General features: G+C 41.9%; 1 protein-coding gene across 1 annotated transcript in view; it reads left to right on the top strand.

Moving 5' to 3' along the window:
- Positions 1 to 945: 945 nt before the first annotated feature.
- Positions 946 to 16,900, top strand: part of LOC117543113 (cadherin-4-like) — a 230,093-nt gene continuing 214,138 nt past the window's right edge. Inside the window, 2 exon segments of the mRNA XM_034211189.1 lie at positions 946 to 1,201; positions 2,401 to 2,512. Of these exon segments, the coding sequence (XP_034067080.1) occupies positions 1,145 to 1,201; positions 2,401 to 2,512 (169 nt within the window). The 5' untranslated portion in view covers positions 946 to 1,144.

Raw genomic sequence — 16,900 nt, forward strand, 5'->3', positions numbered from 1 at the left:
TCACCTACACATTCCCCTTTGTCAAAAATTATTCCTGACTTCAGTTGCAGATAATGATTACCCATGAATGCCTATCAAATGACTAATTTGAGAAATGTACTTTATCATACAATGCATCTGCAACTGTCAATGGTTCTCTTCTTGTCCCTTACACAAAATGAAAAGAAAGTGTGGTAGACTCTGAATACTAATCCAATACAAATGTAAATGTGATCTGTAGCACATAGATAAACGTATAGTATTACATAATTCCAATTATTCATCACACATGTTGAACAAGAGATAATTAAAACTATTACAAGTGTCGATCATGATATATTAATCATTTCATAACTTTTGCTATTCATATATGTGTTAGACAATGGTATGTGAAATATGTGGCGTTATCATACAGGGCAACCTATCAATGTGATGAGATTCTTTTTACTGTACGATTATCAAGGAAGTTTAACAAGTCGGAGCATAGTGGAGGGGTGGGGCTGTTTTTTTTTAACCTGTGCTGGTCACGTGTTAGGCTTTTGTTAGCTCAGTCTGTACAAACCTGAACCTGGATCTACATCAGTCAGTTTAAAAGCAAAATAATAATATACTATTTTTCTGTTGCGCACACGTCTGTCCGATTAGTTAACTGTCTAAATCTAATAATGTACATGTCAGATGTTATACGCTTGGAACTTTCACGACTAGTGGTTAATGACTTTCCCATACTTCGGCAATGAGACTTCAATCATGGTTTACCGACCTATTTTATTTTCAACCATAAAACTGCGAAGCCCTTTAGGTCTCCCCAGGAGAGGGATTAAAATACCTGGTACCCCGGAAAGGCGTCTGTGGTGCGGTTGTTTGATCCGAAGCTCAGACCGAGTGTTTCTTTAAGTGCGTGTGTGGAGTTCTCCTGCGCCGGGTTAAAGGAGGGGTTGGAGAGTGACGCTGCGCCTTGGTGCTGAGCGGAGCGCTCACCTGCTGATGAGAGAGCCGGGGAAACTCGGGCCAGAGCTGCAGCACACTCACGGAGCGAGGAGGGACCTAACGAAGAGACTGAGCAACAAGGGGGATTTACACAATTACTTGAGAAGATTCGTGAATCTATCCTCTTTCTTTCTGGTTCCTCGTCCAGGCAGCCCTGGCTCGATCGCTCGCCACGATGAGAACTGACTTCGCTCTGATCCTGACAGCAGCCCTTCTTGTTGACACGTTCGGGGTGAGCTTTCGCTTTTGTCTCATAACCTCTTATTCTGTATAGAGGAGTTGTGAGAGTGCGGGGCGCATGACGGGTGCAGGGTTTCACAGCCATAGCGCACAGGCTTGAATAAAGTCATGGAGTCCAGTGTGCTGCAGCGCTGCTCGTTATTTCCCTACAAGTACGCAAATTGGTTACTAATGAATGACGATGTTTCCGAGATAATATAATGAAGAAAGTAAAGAGTGAACGACCCAGCACTGTCCGATCTGAACCTCGCCAGATATTCTCTGGAACGCTACGTATTCATCACTGCAATATCCTCCACAAGTTAAAACTGCAGCAGCTTTTTATCACTCGGGATGATTGTATTGTTTATCAAACTATTTGAGTCATCACGCTTATGTTTAGCAGAACCTTCCTTTAAAAGGCTCCCTTGACAAAACAGCATCCCCCTGCAATAAGTTAACCTTTGAAGTTGTAAGGTGCTTTTCAACCGTTTCTCGTCATTTAATCAATACAAGCTGAATTAGGTCGGCGCCGGTGGGCTTCTCCTAACGGTGCACCAAGGAACCCTGCTAAATCTTTCCCTCTGCCGCTTTTTGTGTCTAAAGCCATTACTTATGCCGTGTAAATTTAGGAAAATTACAGAGATATTTTTTCCTGCGGTATTCGTTCCCAAGAGGGGAATATTTAGTGCGTTATGTCTCCTCCACATTCAGGCTCCAGCCAGCCTTGGCACCATGTGTCTTTGTGCGCGCACACATTGACTTTTGTGGAGGCTGCAGTGGGTCAGATCGTTCAATTTAACCAACGGCAAGCTCTGAATGCTTTGTGCAAAGTTTCCACAGGCATGCACTGCTCAGTTCTCTGCTCCGTTCTCTGCTCCGTTCTGCTAGTGTGTAACCGAGGGTCAGGATGAACACATTCTGCATCCATACCGTTTGTGTGTGTATGCTGTGTATCTCACTTGACCACAATACTTAAAATAACATCCCCATTTCATCATTGCCTGGTTTCCTGTTATGGAGCAAGTTATCCATAACAGATATTGCCTGAGCGTGGGTATTTAATGTGCCCAGGAGCATATCGTTTATAAACTTGTTGAATATATTTCTGCTAACTGCTGTACAATTTGCTGGCTTTCTCCAAGGCTAAGGGCCAGAAATCAATGGAATCCATGTTTATCGATGTCTTGCTTTCTATTCTCTTCTTTCCAGAGGAATAATGGGGAGCAAGCTTCCAAAGGTCCCTGCCGACCTGGCTTCTCACAAAGCTTCTACTCTGTGCTGATTTCAAGGGATGTACTGCAAGGCCATGGCACACTCAAAGGTAAGACCTTTAATTGCCTTGTCAGTTATATTCAGTTTTGGCAGGAAAATGTACATTGTGAGAACTCACTCGCAGTGAAATAAAAATATATGTGGTGATGTGTTTTCTTTCAATGCATGGCCATGTCCTTTTCATGTTGTGGAAGTAGCATTTATATATTTAAAAACACTGATGTAAAACTTAAAAAAGTTGAATTCTGTAAAAGGTTGCATGTGTGAAGCTTAAAGGCGATTATTGTAAAAAAAAAAGTAGCTGTGAACAGAAATTAGATGGTCAGGTTAACTGCGCCTTTAAGTCGGTATATTGGTCTGCTGTTGTAAGGCTGTGCTTCGATGTTGCATCTTCACACAAAGAATCACATGTTTTCAACATTTGAGGTAAAAATATATGTGGATGCAGTTCTTGCGTTGTATCACACTTCAAATGCTTTTATTTGACATGCTATCCTTTTTTCTTGTTTTCCTACATTGCTCAACCTTCTTACCATTTTTATTATCATCCCTATCTTCATCACCATAACCTCATATACCACCACCTTCACACTGCAGTGTCTTTCCCAGTTGTGTGTGTTGCTCCAGTTACAAAGTGAGCCAACTTAGTTTGGGGGCCCGATAGTGCAGGAAATGGGATCGACATCCTGTGTCTAATCTGGCACTGCTCCTGCCAATGTGGGCTAATTGCAATTCTCTATTGATCCAAATGTTTTTTTTCCTCATAGCTCAGCTAAGCTGTATTGTTTTGCTGTGGGCACACAATAGCTCTTTTATGGGTCCGCAGTGTTTTCGGCAGCGGCATAATATATATTTCTCATTCTGTTGGGGATACAGCTGTCTAAACCCGACACTGCTCTTGAGTATATAAGCGTATAGTTTCACACAGTCGGTTAGATTAAGGATACACAATAGGTTTCAATGTATTGCTTTTGGGTTGTTTTTTCTCTTGTTTGTGTATATTTGTGTTTGGAGTGATATGAGGCTGGAAGAAGATATCCGCTTGATTTTAGTGATTCATTACTTTCAGTATATTGTAGCCTGGCTGGAGGTGGGATTGGATATGGGATGTTGTTGCTGGCACTGAGCTTGCTCTCTGTGAGGTAGTGATGTTTTCAGCCCAGCAGGGGGTGTCAACACAATCACAAGCAATCACAGAATGAGCCATCACTGCTGCACACGAGCCGTGCATTTCAGAGTGCATTATTTATCCGATTTGGTCTCAAAGAGATGAAAATGTCTCTGTGTTTCCGTTCAGACATAAACTAATCTTTGGAGGTCCAACAGGGATGCTTTCTGTACAAGGAATTCAATTTGCTACTGACAAAATAGGTTTTAGTGGACAACATTATCCATATCCACAAAAGTCAGCTTCAAACATTGCTGTGTTTTCAGACCAAAAAACATGATTATCTCCCTTCATTAAACATACATGCCTGTAATTCATTTTCAGTATTCCCATTAAATTCATATTCAAAGCATATGCTTTTATTTAACATTTGTCATTTGTTTCCACTGTGATTTTTAAAATGACTCTAACTAGAGTAACATGGGCTCATCTATGCTGTGACACGCTCACAGCTGCAATGTCATCTTCATGTGCGTCTGAGAGCACAGCTGCAGTGGCCACCAGGCACACACACAGAGACACACACACAGAGACACACACTCACACACATCGTTTGTGATTTACAGGGCTCAGGCAGTTGATTTATAGTTTGTAAGGGTGTCGCTGGAGGGAGAAAGGAAGCTACTCTGGAAAGGCTTTAATAATAACATTGTTTAACCCAAAACCGTCAGATGGGGGCAGGAGTAATGACACCCACTCACGCACACACTCACCCACTCCGCATGCACACACACACACACACACACACCCACCCACACACCCACCCACACACCCACACACACACACACACACACACACACACACACACACACACACACACACACACACACACACACACACACACACACACACACACACACACACACACACACACACACACACACACACACACACACACACACACACACACACAAATATATACATTCATTCATGTTAGCCCCTGGGGGAATAATGGGAAGGACAGAACTAGGACCTTGGCCATGATGGGGAAGATGTGAGGGTCTAGACAGGAGGTCGGCTTGGAGGTGGAGGGTGTTGCTTTCACATTTTGTCATTTTGAATCACACTGTAGTACCAAAGGACCATTAATGTAACAGACTATGGTAGTTATTGAAAACCCCACAGCAAATAAGATGACAAAGCCAAAGCAATGATCAAAACCAAGGATACATCTCTGCCACATTGGAAAATGTATCTAACATGGCAATGTATGAGTTGCAAATTGTATCAAATGGATTTTTGAATTGCAACCTTGTGTTACTAAACTGCTCCTCCCTTTTTCATTATTTCTTCAGCATCCCAATTTGTTACTCATTTCCATTTTCAGCCGTCTCTGGAGTTATTTTCAGCTTTCCACAACTTTGTTTTTGACTAATCTTATTTTAATCAGCAGTGATGCTCATTTACATCACCTCCTAAAAATTCCCTGTGTTTTTGGCCAACTAGGGATTTTTATCGATAAACAAAGTGTGTCCAATAAACATTTCCAGGAGTAAACTCTACACCCTGCATTGTTCCTGCTGAGTGAATTGATTTGCTCTGTATTCATCTGGAAAACCCCTGCCAGTTGCCAGAGTTAATGTCTGAGACGCACATAAAAACAGGACACTGCTTAGTTTGTGCTGGAAGACTATTAGGTTGTAAACTGGACATTTAATGGTTATTTAAAAAATGTTTTCTGCACTTCTCACAGAGCAGTTTAGAGGGTCAGATGGTGTTTTTATTTACATTTTAGCAGCAAATAGATGTCTGCCTCTATATAAACAGCAGATAAACAGTAGGGGTTTAAGAGGTGAGAAAATGATTTAAAGGGCTGATAGGTCTCATTTAGCTTATGTGTGGGTGGGTGCTTGCGTGTGTCCATACGCATATTATAACTTACCACATGTATGACACATTTGGTGCTGAGGACGCCCACTGTCTTTTATGCCTGGCTTTCATTAGAGCTATGACTGCTTCTTTACCACTCACAGGCACCATTAGAGCCAGAGCTCTGCCAGGCCTGGTTAACGTTACACACTAAATGACTTACACACACACACACACACACACACACACACACACACACACACACACACACACACACACACAACTCACTTAAAAAAAGAAATCTGCTGTCAAATCTGTATAACAAAGTTCTTCAGTAAGAGCTGAAGTCTTAAGTCTGTTTTTCGCGGTGTCGAAAAGCACAGTAAAGAAAATGTGAACGTTTGATATTCGAATCAACAATGGATGCTGTCACGATGTTTGGAGTGTTTTGTATTCCGCAGACGAGAGAGTAGGAGTTGGGCCCCGGCCAGACTCCCTCAGACAAACAGAGCCAGCTAACGTAACCCCCATCCTATGTGTCCCATGTGCTGAGTCTCTTCCTGGTAATGAAAGCCAGGGCCGGCGGTTTCAGCTCAGTGGCCCGCTCTGCTGACCTTGGACTTTATTTGGGTTACTTGTGGTTTTGGGCAGCTCTCACTTTCTCTCTCTCTGTGTGTGTGTGTGTGTGTGTGTGTGTGTGTGTGTGTGTGTGTGTGTGTGTGTGTGTGTGTGTGTGTGTGTGTGTGTGTGTGTGTGTGTGTGTGTGTGTGTGTGTGTGGGGGTGTGTGTGTGTGTGTGTGTGTGTGTGTGTGTGTGTGTGTGTGTGTGTGTGTGTGTGTGTGTGTGTGTGTGTGTGTGTGTGTGTGTGGTGTGTGTGTGTGTGTGTGTGTGGTGTGTGTGTGTGTGTGATATTGGTAATGTGTTAAGTGCTTCTTTTGGACATACCTGAGCTATGACAATGCTGACGTCTCACATGGAATGGGAGAATTTCTCTGCAGTCATCGCTTTCTTTTTAGAAACTCCACTGGTGCTTGGCTCCATTTTGAAAATTAGATCTCCTCCTTTAGCTCATCAGCCAGAATGAATGGCCTGAATGTCTGAATTAAGCTGGCCATATCTGTCCTTAACCCTCCTGGCCAGCCGCAGGGTTGCTATTGTACTCATAAATACATCTGCAGATGCACTGTAAGCACTCTCTCGCTCTCTCTCATCCTTACATACACACATATACGCTCTCTCACCCTCTTACACGCATACCCTTACAGTCTATTACACTGTCTTTATACACCGCCATTCAGTTGAGATTCACATTGCGTTTGGCATTTAAATCTATGCCTTGCCTGTCTGACCCACATCCCTTCTCTCTCCCTTCAGTGGCACCTTGTTTCTGTCATATTCAAAGCATGGCAGTTGCCCACTAGAAGGATAAACAGAATCCAAGAGAAATGGCTGAGAGAGCTTTGCATTCTGAATAAAACAAATTGTTCAGAGCTGTGAATTAACTTTTTTTTTTTCTCCATAGGATAATATTTTCTAAAATCTCTTCCAGCGCGCACCCAGAATGCCCTGGGTGATGAGTCTCCCTTGCCTCGGTCGGTGAAGCTTTCCTATGAGGATTTAGGTGATTTTTCAAAATCCAATTGCTGGCCTGTTAGTTGACTAAATGTTGGACTGTATTCTGAACACCGCTTTGCATTTTAAAGTGCATAATTTCAAATACAGTATACGTATCAATTTCTTTGCACATAGCTATTTTCATAAGGAAAAATGACTCAATTTCACAAATAACCTTACAGGATCCCATGGCTTGGATGTTAATATTATACCAAGAACTATATTAAAATAAACTTCTCCTCTGCCCAAAATATGTCACACACCCTTTAGTGGTTCAGAGTGGTGATGTGGGACAGACGTCCGCTTCCATGGAGTGACTCATAGGGGCCTGAATAAAAGATGCCATTTATTTTCACACACTCCACAGGGATGGACAATACATCAATGTTCTCTTTCCCTTCACCCTCAAACTGAATTAGATTGTTTTGAGTTGCTGTTTACCTTCAGCCCCAAATCTCATGATACACAGCCCGCAGTGTTATCTGGGTCGATAGCAGACAGGCGTCCTCATGGAGATTAGACCTTTATTGGAATACAGCCTCCTTTTGTTTCTCTCTGTTCCTGCCTAAATCACTCCCATTGTTTCCTTTCATTATTACTTTAGGATCTCGGTGTCTCACTTTATTCTAATCTTTCACAAAGTCCTATCTCTCTTTTCTTTAGTCGTTCCGTTTCCTTCATGTTTTCTCTGTGCAACCATCTAATCTCCTGTTGAAATGCAAAATAACAACACAAATCCTTTTTCTCTCTCTACCATCTGTTTGAACTATTACATGGTTTATGGATAATTTTTGTGTGGATATTCAGTCACGGAGACAGGCACAGACACATCCGTTTTCCATGGTTATTAATTAGACGCATGAGGCAGACATTTGTTGGACGTGTTGTAAAGTGGCGCAGACACCGCGGACATACTGAGGTGCTTCTTTATGCTCTTCAGGCCAAAGGCTAATCTGACCTCAGGGAGCTGTTGACAAAACGCCAGTTGACATATATTTACTTAATATGTAACCTCAGACCTGATGTATGTGTCCAATAGTTTTAAAGGATGGAGTGTGGATTTTCCTGAGAGGCTCATATAAATGATTTACTCCCTGTTAAAGTCTAGACATGAGTGGTTTATGAGATCAGCAAGGGGGGGGGCAGGCGTTACACCTGCAGGAGTCCCTTTTGATTAATATTGTTAGTCCTGGGAAGCCATGCTGTGGAACAGTTATGTGTCTTTGTGTGCCCAGTGTGTGTGTTTTCTGGCTGAATGCGTTGTGTGCACAGAGGTAGTTGTCCGGAGCTCTGTGCATTGTGGGAATATGGCAGGTTTTTCCAAGCTGGTCATTAGAAAGGCAAGCAGGAGAGAATGAGAACGGAGAGAAAGCAGGTGGAGGCCATTATTTTTTTAATGAGATTTTTGACATCTTCCCGCTTTGTTTTGAGAGTAGGGACAAAGGAGACAGGGAGGGAGGGAAGAGGCGAGTTGATGAACCATTGTGGGAGACTTCCTGCAGATTGAGTTACTCTGCGGCGTGTGTGTGTGTGTGTGTGAACTCTGCATCCTTGTCATCTGCTTGGTACATTAAGAGACCTTCTGCCTTGGCATGATGGGCCTTCTGGGGTCCTACAGGACCAAGGTTATGGCCCTCCTGAAGACATTAAACCCGTTTAAATACTTTGCTTGGACTCCAGCTCTTTAACGCGCAGATGGTCTTCACGGGCTGTGAGATGACAAGGGGACACTTTTTATTTCTCTCTCTCTTTCTCTCTCTCCCCTAAACACACACATACGTGCACAGTTTGTCTGAGATTAGGGGTTGTTTTTATTGGTGGTGTCGGATTAAGACTCCACAGCGGCTGTTGTAAGGTTTCCCTGCTGTCTTTGGTGAAATAGTTTATCAGAAGGAGCACGAGCGAAGCAAGGCGCTCCCACCGCTGTTCCTTTGGCTGGTGGACGGGGATTACAACAGCAGGATAGCGATAAAACTACAAGGCTGTTTTCTCTTTGCACGACAGCCACACTGACCATGTCTTTCAGCTACTGTCAGAGGGAGGGTACAAAAGTTAAGAATCAGATAGAAGCTCTCTTCTCCATCAGTCATCATGGTGCTCCTCCCTGTTTTTATATCACTGTTATTTATATTAACATGTGCTTTCCTCTTTATGCTACTCTACTAATCTTATGTGTGCCTTTTGTCTGCACTGTCCTTTTTCTGTAACATTGCTATTCTCTCTGCTGTGGGATGAGCAAAGGGTTCCTGATTCTGATTATTGCACATACCTGCACAAAGAAACACAGCAACCCATTGTGGGACTATAAAACAAAAGGGATCCTGACTTCAGGCCGCCCACTACTCCAGTATAGTTTTGGCCTGCACCCAAACACTGGTGTACTCTTCCTGCCCACTCACTCCTCCACTGCCTCTGTTTTCCTATGGCAGCATTTTAATTACGGCCTAATTGATTATGTTAGAAAATGAAGCCACTGTGAATGCAACCAATAAAGCGATGATTCAGCTTAATCACTTGTTATTTTGTAGGTAGCGCTGCGATGAAGGCAGTTTAAGTGGCAGAGATATCGGTGACATCATTCTGCAGTTAAAGATTATTCTATCTTACTATTTCACCCAGCAAATAAAAAATGCATGAGCTCACTTTGCAAAAGTCTTTTTACTGCAGTTTCTTATAACAAAACATAACTAAAGAGAAGAGAACTAAAAGGGCATTTGCAGCCATTGTTATGAATGCTCCTCATAATGGTCATATCAAAAATAAATTCAGCGTTCTCACCTCTAACCCACCCCCCATTATCTCTCCTCCCTGTTTCCTAGTTTCCCCAAACTGGGAACAGATCATTATTGTTAATTAACGAGACTTCTGTCAACCTCTCACACTTTCTAATCAACCAGCAGAAGTGTATGATCTCTCCGAGAATGTGGGAACAATCCAAGAGCATTACAGCCTCATATGATATTCCTTTTGCTTTAAGATCCCTCGTCTTTGTTAAGGGAGGATGACACGAGGGATGGAAGCCTTTCTGGTATCACTAATTGTGTCCCGAACTCCCTGTGAATGTTCCCTATTAAGTTATTAAGTTCAGAACAGTCGAATCATCACCTCGGAACAAGGGAGCCATGCGGGAACACAAAGGACGGAGGGAGACAAGGCTAGAGGAGTAGTGGGTCGACAAACAGAGTGCCAGTAATGCTAATTAATCAGAAGACAATGATGGGTCCCAGGGTGTCTGGGCCAACACTATTCAACAGGCTAAAAGCTAATAAGGGCTAACAAAGGCGCTACCAGAGGAGCTTCAGTCTTTGCAAACAGTGTCTGGTGATTCGTGTCAAGATTGAGATTGCCTTTTTTTTTTGTGAAAGATTTTAAAGAGGGATCCTTATTTCTCCCAGTCGTTTGAGGTAGCTTGATAGTTAGCAATCCTTTGAGGTCGGAGTTGAATTGTTGCTCAAGGACATTTTTGGTTAGTACTATGTGCGGTTATTGATGTGCTGCAACTAACACTAAATATGATCCAACTAAGAGTCTAGCAATTATTTCAAATTACAATTTTAACAATGATAAAATGTCAGACCAAATTACTGCCAATCTTTTGAGTGCAAAAACTGATGTCTTTCAAAAACCCAAGAATAAAACACAAAGCAGAAACGAACCTTGATATTTAAGAAGCTTAAACTGCTGAATACTTGATATTATACTTAAAGATTGACACATGATCAAAGATGTGATATGTTGTATTGTATATACCTCTGTGTTTGTTGAATTGTTTGCTGTCATGGCAGCAGAGAAATACGTACTGTTCAGATAATCAGAATACAATGTGGTCTGAGCTTTGAGCTCTGATCTACCGCTCATTCACGGCTTATAATATTAGATATTGTTCTTAATAATGAAAAAGTGCACCATGTGTGAGTGTGTATGTGTTGGGAGCTAAGTTATGTGAGCATTCATATATGTACATGTTTTCTTGTAAAGTGTTGTAAGGCATGTTGGTACATTGCTAGAAAAGCAATGCAAATGGAAAGTAAACATATTGAATATGGTATTATATTGTATATTTGACTATTGTTCTCATTATTAGACTGTCTTCACCAACAAGAAGGCAGTAAAGGTCATCTGTAGCAGCTTATTAAAACCCACATTTTCAGTTATTGCCAGGTCTTGTAACACACATACTTATTATTAGCCTAAACCCTTATATTTTAATAAACCTTACCGAGTAGTTAAGTTGCTATAATCTAAGTACTTACTCTTGTTTCAAATTAAAATGGTGCATTGTGCACCTGTCTCTGTTAGGCAACTATTCAATATTCATATGTCGCTTTGGGAATTATTGGCAAACAACCTATCCTCCTGTTTTAGATACAAAAATAAGATATCCTGTTATTTATTTAAATATTAAGGCTCCGTTCTTACTCCATAATACAGTTGGTGACTACTGTGAATAACTAATATTCTAGAGTAACCCTAAGGCTGCAGGTTGACCCTTGACACTGCAGCATGTATCCGTCTATAAAGGGAAACAGGCACTGTACAGTAATACTATTGGTCAAACTGCATGATTAAATGTAGACTACAGAGCCAGTCAAGCCTCGGGACCAACACGCTTTTTAAAGCACACTGGCCAGAATTTCCTTTCTTCTCCTTCTCCCTATCTGTCTATTGTCTTTTTTAGCACATCAGAGGAAGAGGCAAAGAGCGAGGGTATTAAAAAAGCCCTGCTTTCCTCCTCTGGGCCTGGGAGAATGTAGAGAAGCAGATAAATTGTCTAGCACTGAATCTGAGAATGATCAAAAACAAAGTGAATTCTGTGGCCGCCGAGGGAACAAGCTCCAGCGAGGGAGTGGGGGGTAAGGAAGGGAAGGGGGAGACCGACTAGGGGAGCAGCCACACTCAGAAGTGAAGAGGGTTTGCTCATCTCTGGGGTAGAAAGGGAAGAGAAGCAGCAGACAGATTGGCAAACAGGGCTGTTTTCTCTTCTCCAAGCTAGGACTTAGACAGAAAGACAGGTCCTCTCTGCCCATTGGACGGTTTATGAACTATGTAGCAGAGTGTTGGTGGTCTTGCATGATGATTGGCTTATTGTTGGCCTCACTGCACAGCGGAGATAATTAATGTTTTATTTCCCTCCTATGAACTGGGTTTTGGGAGAAGTTAGTCACACACAATTCAATATTGCACATGCATAGAGTTTCACACATGCACACGCTCATGCACGCACATACATTGTTGACTCTCTCCAGAGGCGTGAGGCAGGGCCCTGGTCTGGGGGGGGGGGGTGATTATCCTAACCACAGAAATGAAAGGATTACAAAGCGATGGTGTAATCCAGCTGTCAATCACACCTCATTAGCAAACATAGGTTTCACAGCCAGGGAAAGGAAATGAAGGAGGAGAGGGGCATGGGGTGGATCAGGGGAAACACGCCAGGGAGAGAGATGGTTGGAGCTGGAAAGAAGGAATGACAAGGATATAAGAGAGTTGGAGGCAGGGGGAACCGAAAAGAGAAGGGGAGGAGGAGTATGTAACAGCCTCGCTATTCTGCTCAGGGGGCTCTGCGGAGAGTTTTTATTAAGCTTTCATCTGCCTTTCCTTTCCTCCTTCACCTACCTCTGCTTCCCCACCCCGGCAGCACTAACAAAAGCAGATGCACAGAGCTCTAGCCATGTCAGTCACGTCTCAAACCCACAGTTCTGCTTGTAATTCCCAGATTAATTAAGCACAGTGATTTGTTAATTTAATTGTAGGTGTTGGGTCGTTTTTTTTCACCCCCCCCCTGCTGCTTTCTTCTGCCGCTTGCTCTCTCTCTCATCCTCTTGGCAGGCTAATTTGCCCTGCAGCTTTGAGGAGAGGAAATGAAAGGTATAGCAGAGGAAGCCTTCAGATGGTTTATTAAGAATTGATTTGCCGTGGTGGAAGAGAGACAGAGGGAGACACACGCTGACGTGCCTCCCAGGCAGACACCCCCGGGCTGTAGGCGGGGGAAGAAAGCAACATTGGGAGACTAAGAGAGGGCATGGGAGCAATAGAGATTATTGCGATATTGCCTGTGTCACTGGGTACATTTATAACCATTTTTGACAAACCAACATCCTCTAACACAATCTGGATCTACTGAACTCTCAGCAGTGTTGATCTTTAAGCTTGTGGCTCACATGATAACATATTTGAAAGTGTGTTTTTAGGGTACATTTAAAGACGCAGTCGCAGTGTAATAAACACCAGCACAGCCCCTATTGAAACATTTGATTCCTGTTTAAATGCATAAGCTTTAGATGGCGGTGGCAGAGCTAATCTGGAAATCTGACAAGCCTTGCACAGCAGCCAGATACTAAAACTGTCACATCAGAACCAAAGATCTTTTTTAATGAATTGACATTAGCATAGCCTGCCTGTTCCAAAAGACATGCCGGGCCACCTTTCCCACTGTGTGTTGGCTACAGTGCTGTCACACGCTCTGGACAGCATGGGAGACGAGAGATAGATGGCAGATCAGACGCATTAGAGCTTCAAAGCTATGAAGAACAAAAACAACAGAATACCCCCCAGCTAGGAGAAATGGCGAAGGTGGCAGTGCATCTTATCTTTGGTGGCACATCTCCCAATGTCCACACAGAAGCCCCCTGCCCCGACATCAGTGCCATGAAAAGCGTTATTGCCTCAGCATTCAGGTTTTACATCCTTGTATGTTTGTTATGTCCGGTGTGGTTGTTGTTTCTATTTCTAATCTTCATGAGTTGATTGGCCACTACTACGTTCCATTTCCTCTCATCACAGAATCATTTCTCATTATCGCTTTGCTTCATTTATGCACACATTATTCATGGTTTGGTGAATCAACCAAACCATCAACAATATGACAGTTCCTGTTGTGTTTGAAGAAAATAAGTTTGGTATCGTTTTTTTCTTTGTTTCTTTACACATCACAGTGTGCCTGTATGTCTGCTTGTGTGAAATCGGAGGTGCCGGTTGGTGAAGACTGAGCTTGTGAAAGTTGTTTTTCTCTTCATGAGATGAACAGAAAATAAATGGAAATAGAAAAGCAGAATAAAGACATTCATTGGGACGGTGATAAAAGACTTGGCTTCCTTGTGCTACACAACAACAACATTGTCGGTATCTGTGATGAAAAGGATTTATGGAACAGAAGCTGTGCGTAACAACAGCATCCCAGCCATGTGACAGCAGGGCCGCCCCTGGCCAAGTTGGGGCCCCAAGCGACATTGTGAGATGAGGCCCCCCCTAACCGACAGGAGTGAAAACATTTTTTTTGGAAACAAAGAAAGTAGGCTACTTTGCAAATATAATTCCTGTTTATTATTATTATCAACAGTTACTTTTGTATACAGTGAGGTAAATGGTAAAAGTGAATGTATGCGTTTACAGGTGAATACGTCTGCATTTCCTGCCAAATACTAGCCTCAAAAAGATTACAATATCATTAATGCAAATAAACTACTTCTACTAATAATAATAATCATAATCAATTCAATAATGTAAATACTATATTATTTTATTATAATATAGTTGTAATATAGTCAAGACAAAACATGCTTATGACATGCTCAAAAACTGATATTTCTTTAATCTGTATTCTAGTTCCCTCTGTCAGCAATGTATCAACAACTACACACACATTTCTATCAGTATTTCTCTGTGTTGTGGTTGACATGATGATGACTGTTAGGAGTTAAGGGGAGAGGCTGAGCATCACCATGAAATGTGCAAATTGACATAAAAATTAATAAGAGGGGAAAAAATGCTCCATGTTTTTTAAGCTGTAAACTTTAACTGTTATGTAAGCCAACTAGACAGACAGTGTATCACTCTTCCTCCTGTACATTAGCAGATAAAAGGCATAACATACTTGAATTAATGTTAAATAAAGAATGCTGGAAATAACTGCATCTCCATTAGCCTATGCTCTGCAGAGACTGCCTTCTTCATGTCGTGAATTGCAGCTGATGTTTTAATATGGCAATTGGTAATTTGACTTATACAACATTCGCAAGTTGTACATTTGACTCATACAATAACCCACCTTCGAGTGATGCTCTAGTTTCTTCATGTTTAGTTTTTTTCTGAACTGCGCACAGCAGCTGAGGCCCTCTGGGCGGGGCCCCCTGCGCAAGGCGGGGCCCCCTGCGCAAGGCGGGGCCCCATGCAGCCTGTGTGATTGGCCTGTAGCTGTAGGGAGGGGCGGCCCTGTGTGACAGGCAACATGTATGAGCATGAATTGGCTACCAGTCAAGGCGGCTTTATATAGCTTCACACATTCTTATCTTTACTACTGATCGCCACATTATTAGATATACAATGTAACAATGTCAAGACTATACACCCTCTCAGCTACGGTAAAGGCATTGTTGACATTTTCCTTTAAATCTAGACCAATGTTGAGTTGACTGGTTAAGATGTGAGCTTTCAAATGAAAAGACTTCAATAACTCCTTGCTGGCTAACATTTGCTTTGACTGTAAAGTAGCCTACTTGTGGTGGACATGCTGCAGTGTAATGGCTCCGTTAAGTAAATAAGCATATGAGTGATTTGGTTTCTACCGAGCACAATGGGTACATTTTGATCCAGAAGCTTACATAGCTGTGGTCTTCTACCTCAACTGCACTCTCTACCAGAAAAGCCCAAGAGGAGTGCTTCTCTTCTCAGAGGACGCTGTGTAAAAATGCTGAGTCGGATGTGATATCCACTGGACAGAGACAATAGAGACACACGATACTGCATTGAATGGCACAGCTCTGCTCTATTACAGCTAAGAAGGTAGAATATTCTTCCGGCGCCTTTCATTCTTATAGAGCAGGGGTCTTCAACTAAAATTCAACGAGGTCCAGTTAGAGAAAATCTCCCCATGCAAAGGTCCGGAGCTTCAAAATGTCTAACTTTCTTCATGAATTAGTGTGATATATATTGAAGTGACCTGTAGCTTTATCAACGTCTGCATGTAATCAACAACTGACTGCCAATCAAATAAAGAAAGTACAATTCAAAAACAACAATATTTATTGTCAATTAACATTGAACTATACAGATATACAGTAAATACTGTGGATATGTGTAATGTTCCTCTCGGGCTGCATTTACAAATAAAATAGAGAAAATAAATAAAATAGCTTTTGAAAATATGTGCATCTTAAAAGTGCTTAATTTTAGATAAATAAAATAAAGTGTAGCAGCAGCTTGAGTTTCCCTTTTTCTTTGTTAACCGTTTCACATCATGACTTAACAGTTTCAGCCGATTATAGAACAATATCAGTCTTTACACATCATAACAATTGAACAGTTTTAAAGTTTCTCTTTCTTTCCCGCTTATATTGCAGTCCATCACTCACTTTGTTCTGTTCAGTGCGAGAATTGAGCTTGAGCTTGTCCTGTCAGGAGTTTGTAAATCTGGGTTGACATGGAGTCAGGGCCATTCTCATACACATGCAGGTGCTCATTGGTTACAGTGATGCAAACACAGGTATGGTGAAAAAAGAGAGAACTATTCGAAGCAGAAAAAATACAGCGTAATATACCATCTGACAAAGGCCTGTGCTATAATGCTTCAATTAACTGCTATTATTTATAATATACTCTGATCAATAGGAGGACCTAACCTCCTCTAGGGGAAGATTTTTTTTTAAATATTGAAGTTAAAAGCATCAATCTGGTACACTTTGAGAGCAACATTAAGAGATCTATGGATACATCTCTCAACACCCATATGAAACAGAACTGTAAGCATATTTTTCTTTTTGGATATTTTACAAATCACTCCCCTTTTAAACTCTATTCTTGTTATTTTTAACAACTTTTTTGTTACTGTCATATAGTATTTTATACCTGTTT

The sequence above is a fragment of the Gymnodraco acuticeps genome, unplaced genomic scaffold (genome assembly GCF_902827175.1).
Source record: "Gymnodraco acuticeps unplaced genomic scaffold, fGymAcu1.1, whole genome shotgun sequence".
NCBI classification, from domain to species: Eukaryota; Metazoa; Chordata; class Actinopteri; order Perciformes; family Bathydraconidae; genus Gymnodraco; species Gymnodraco acuticeps.